Source organism: Phycomyces blakesleeanus (genome assembly GCF_001638985.1).
Source record: "Phycomyces blakesleeanus NRRL 1555(-) unplaced genomic scaffold PHYBLscaffold_43, whole genome shotgun sequence".
NCBI classification, from domain to species: domain Eukaryota; kingdom Fungi; phylum Mucoromycota; class Mucoromycetes; order Mucorales; family Phycomycetaceae; genus Phycomyces; species Phycomyces blakesleeanus.
The window spans coordinates 322662-326895 of record NW_017265172.1 but is presented as its reverse complement, the minus strand read 5'-3'; the positions used below and the strand labels follow the sequence as shown (position 1 = coordinate 326895).

General features: G+C 27.9%; 1 protein-coding gene across 1 annotated transcript; it reads left to right on the top strand.

Annotated features, from left to right (window-relative positions):
• Positions 1 to 3885: 3885 nt before the first annotated feature.
• On the top strand, positions 3886 to 4188 carry PHYBLDRAFT_153344 (hypothetical protein; the record flags this gene model as incomplete). Its single annotated transcript, XM_018433119.1, has 1 exon — positions 3886 to 4188. A coding segment is annotated over one exon (303 nt), but the record flags the coding sequence as incomplete, so codon positions are not given.
• Between the last annotated feature and the right edge of the window lie 46 nt (positions 4189 to 4234).

The following is a 4234-nucleotide window of genomic DNA, read 5'->3' as shown; positions in this document are numbered from 1 at the left end:
AGCTTATATATATGTCAGATTGGCGATCAACAGCTTATATATATGTCAGATTAGTGATCAACAGCTTATATATATGCTAGATTGGCAGTCAACAGCTTATATATATGCCAGATTGGTGGTCAACAGCTTATATATATGCCAGATTGGCGGTCAACAGCTTATATATATGCCAGATTGGCAATCAACAGCTTATATATATGCTAGATCGGCGTTCAACAGCTTATATATATGCCAGATTGGCAATCAACAGCTTATATATATGCCAGATCGGTGATCAACAGCTTATATATATATCAGATTGGCAATTAACAGCTTATATATATGCCAGGTCGGTGATCAACAGCTTATATATATGCCAGATTAGCAAACAACAGCTTATATATATGCCAGATCGGTGATCAACAGCTTATATATATATGAGATCAGCTATAATTCGTTTATATATAGTGTCAATTAGTTGTTCTCAGCTTACATAATCTTGCATAATCTTGCATAATTATATATAGGCACATATAAAAGAATTTAAACATATATAAAAATATACAAAATAAAGTTTGTGTAACATACGTCATTATGCATATTCGCATAATGTAAACAATACAATTGCATTGCTGAAAAAAATTGGTAACTTTTGGCTATACTTGTTATATAACGTGCATAATCATGCATAATCTTGCATAAATGATCTACATAAACAATACAATTGAATTCGTGGGAAAAAATGACAAAGAATAGCTTTTTTCGCAAAAAATTTCCTTTTTTGGTTAGTCTGAATGTACCTAGCGTGAGAAGTCTTGGCATTTTTAGTGTGAGAAGATAGGTTATATAAATAGCAACTATGTAAAAGCTTGGCATAGAAAAACATTTAATCTTAAACTATCAAAAAGCCGTTCCGACAATAATTAAATATATCTCTTCTAATGAAAGTTCAAATTCTTACTAAGTAATAATTTTTAAATTTTTTTTGCCATATAAAGACAATTTACTAGTATAATATAAAAGTATAAAAACATATAAAAACCAAGTAAAGAATTAATAAAAATTAATTTTCATATTTTTTATTCATTTTCCTATTAAAATCAAAATATTATTATATACATCTATAATAAAATATATTGGCAATTAAACTAATTAATATTTATTATATTTTAAATATATTTATACATATTATATCTATATAAAGATTATAAAAGAGTTGTTGATATATAAATAATTAAAGATTAAATATGATTGAGTATTTAACTTATATTTTATAAGATGATTAGATATGAGTTGGATATTGATAAGTGTAAATATATATGATATAATAGACTAAATATTATTGGGTAATATCAGTAATAGATAAGATGTTATTAATTTATAGAATTAGTAAATTTGATATTATAAGTTTGTATATAAATTATTTGTTTATTGTTTAGTTATATATATAGCAGCTTAATTATGATCAATCTATATATATATTGGATCAGCTATCATGCACTTATATATATATAATGTATGAGTCATAATCAACTTATATGTATATCATATTGATCATTATCAGCTTGTATATATATTGAATTAATTATTATTAGCTTAGATATATACTATATTAACTATAATTAGATTATATATATATATGTGATTGGCTGTTATCAACTTATAAATATATCAAATTGATTATCAATTGCTCATATACCTATAGTGTATCAGCTTCTGTAAGTTTATATGTATATCAGATTAGTGACAATTAGCTTATATATATTAGGTCAGCTGTCATCTACTTATATATATATATATAATCAGCTGATATTTACATACATATATATTAGATTGACCAACATCAGCTTATATATATATGAGATCAGCTATCATTGATTTATATATAATATTAATTAACTGTCATTCATTATATATATATTAGATTGACTGTTATCAGCTTATACATATATATCAGATTGGCTGTTATCAGCTTATATATATGTCAGATTGACTGTCATCCACTTGTATATATATCTGATCAGCTGATATTCACTTGTATATATATCAGATTGGTGGCTATCTGCTTATGTATATATATCAGATCAGCTGACATTAACTTGTACATATATAATATTGGCTGTTATCTGCTTATATATATATCAGATCAGCTGACATCCACTTGCATATATAACAGATTGACTATCATCTGCTTATATATATGTCAGATCAGCAGACATCTACACTGGAAAAATAGGGTAATTTCATCTGGATCAAATGTACCAAAAATGTAGATGATTGAGCCGATATCATCACAATTTTTGTGATATATCATTTTGAGCAATGGTACGATATCATCTATGGTGCTGATATGTATCATCATAACAACGGGTACACAAAAACCCAATGTAGAACGATTGTCAGTCCGCAAACTATGGAAACTGAATAAATATTGTAGTTACGCTTTACTCCTATCGAGTCTACCTCTTTATGTGTTATATTTTGAGGTCTATAAAGAGCTAGCATCCTATATTATTATTTTTACCGGGTTTTTTTATTGGCTGCAGAAATGCTTTAAAAACTATCAAAGAGATGATTGTAGGTTTTTTGCAATATAAAGAAATGATGATAGTTGGTTTTTTATACATGCTCAAAGTGATGAAACTAGGTTTTTTATACACACAAAAGCAATGAAACTAGGTTTTTTTACAATGGAAAAGAGAAACAAAGCATGGGTAGATTTTTATAAACAAGCTTCTTTGGTTTGTTTATTTATTTTACTTTTATTTATTTATTTTTTGGAAAAACATTGGGTTATACATTTTTTGTTCAATTTTGTTTTATTTGATAGGAAAATCTTTTCTAGATAAAAATCCTAATTTCGCGACAGTTTTGATACTATAGCTATTATAATCGCTAATACTTCTTGCTCGCTATATATAATTTAAAGCCTTCCGGGAGTAGACATGGAATACATACTTTAATAGCGGGAATGCTATTAAAAAATGATTAATAGAAAAGAAGAATTAGTAAATGATTTAAATTGAAATTTCTTCATAAATACTTACAAGGCGGAGAAGACTTGACATAAAATTGATATAAACATGTTCTTCAGAACTATCAAGACAATACCAGTAGTCTTTGAATAGAGATACATTCTAAAAATGAATAATTATTAATATTGTGCGTAGTAAAGGCGTATTTATTAAATATATTGTAGTTAACTTACCAAATATTACTGATTATATGTCTTCGTGCATAATATTAGACATAACTAATAAATCATAATAAAAATAAATATATATCTATGAGGAAGACAAAAGAATAATTTGAATTTTTTTTAAGAAAAAAACTTACCATCATGTTCGATTAAGAGATGATGAGACTCAATGGAAATGAGTAGCAATGGCTAGACAAACAATATGATGAGTAACAAAGATCTGTAAGATAATGATATCTTACCTTGATATATCAGACAGAGTATAGCCAAACAAAGAGACACATATTTGGTATTGAGCTATAAAAGAAAGAAAAAATTATAAGTGAAATTGTAAAAACATAAGCAAAAGAGAAACAAAGAAAATATCAATAATAAATGTTAAAAGAAAAAGAAGGAAAAAAAAAAGACTTGTCTTAAAATCCAGTTTGACCCTGACAAAATGCGGGCTGTAAAAAGTAATACTCCAAAAGAAGATGACCACCGTCATCTTGAAATACTACTTTGTGCCTCATTGAGTTAGAAAAGAAGTTGTCTAAATGTGGATCAAGCGGTTGGGAGATGTGCTTAAATATCAAATGAAAGGTAGAGAGTTAATCTGCACCGCTTATCCTCTTTACTAGTATGTGAATTTTAAATATGATATAACAAGTGTAGTGAATTGTACAATATTAGTTGAAAATTATTAATATTTATTTTATTAACAGAAAATGACAAAGCATATTCCTACTGCTCCCCGCCGACCCAACCTATGCATGAATGCTGTTCTTAATAGCACAATTGCAGGTGTTGTTGCTCCAATTGATACACCAACTCCAGAAGTAGCAGTTGACACAGCCCCTGAAGTTCAAGTCGCTGTGACCCCAATGGATCATGTCCTTACCTTGTTGGCAGCCAACAATGTGTCGATGCAATCCTTGCAAGAAAATGCAAAAGGAGTGACTGATGCAATAACTCATTTGAAGAATGGCCTGGATTTGTCCAACAAGACAAATGAATTTTTGAAGAACTCGGTCCTTCAGCTCATGACTGAAAATGCTGAAATAAAAAAGGCAATGA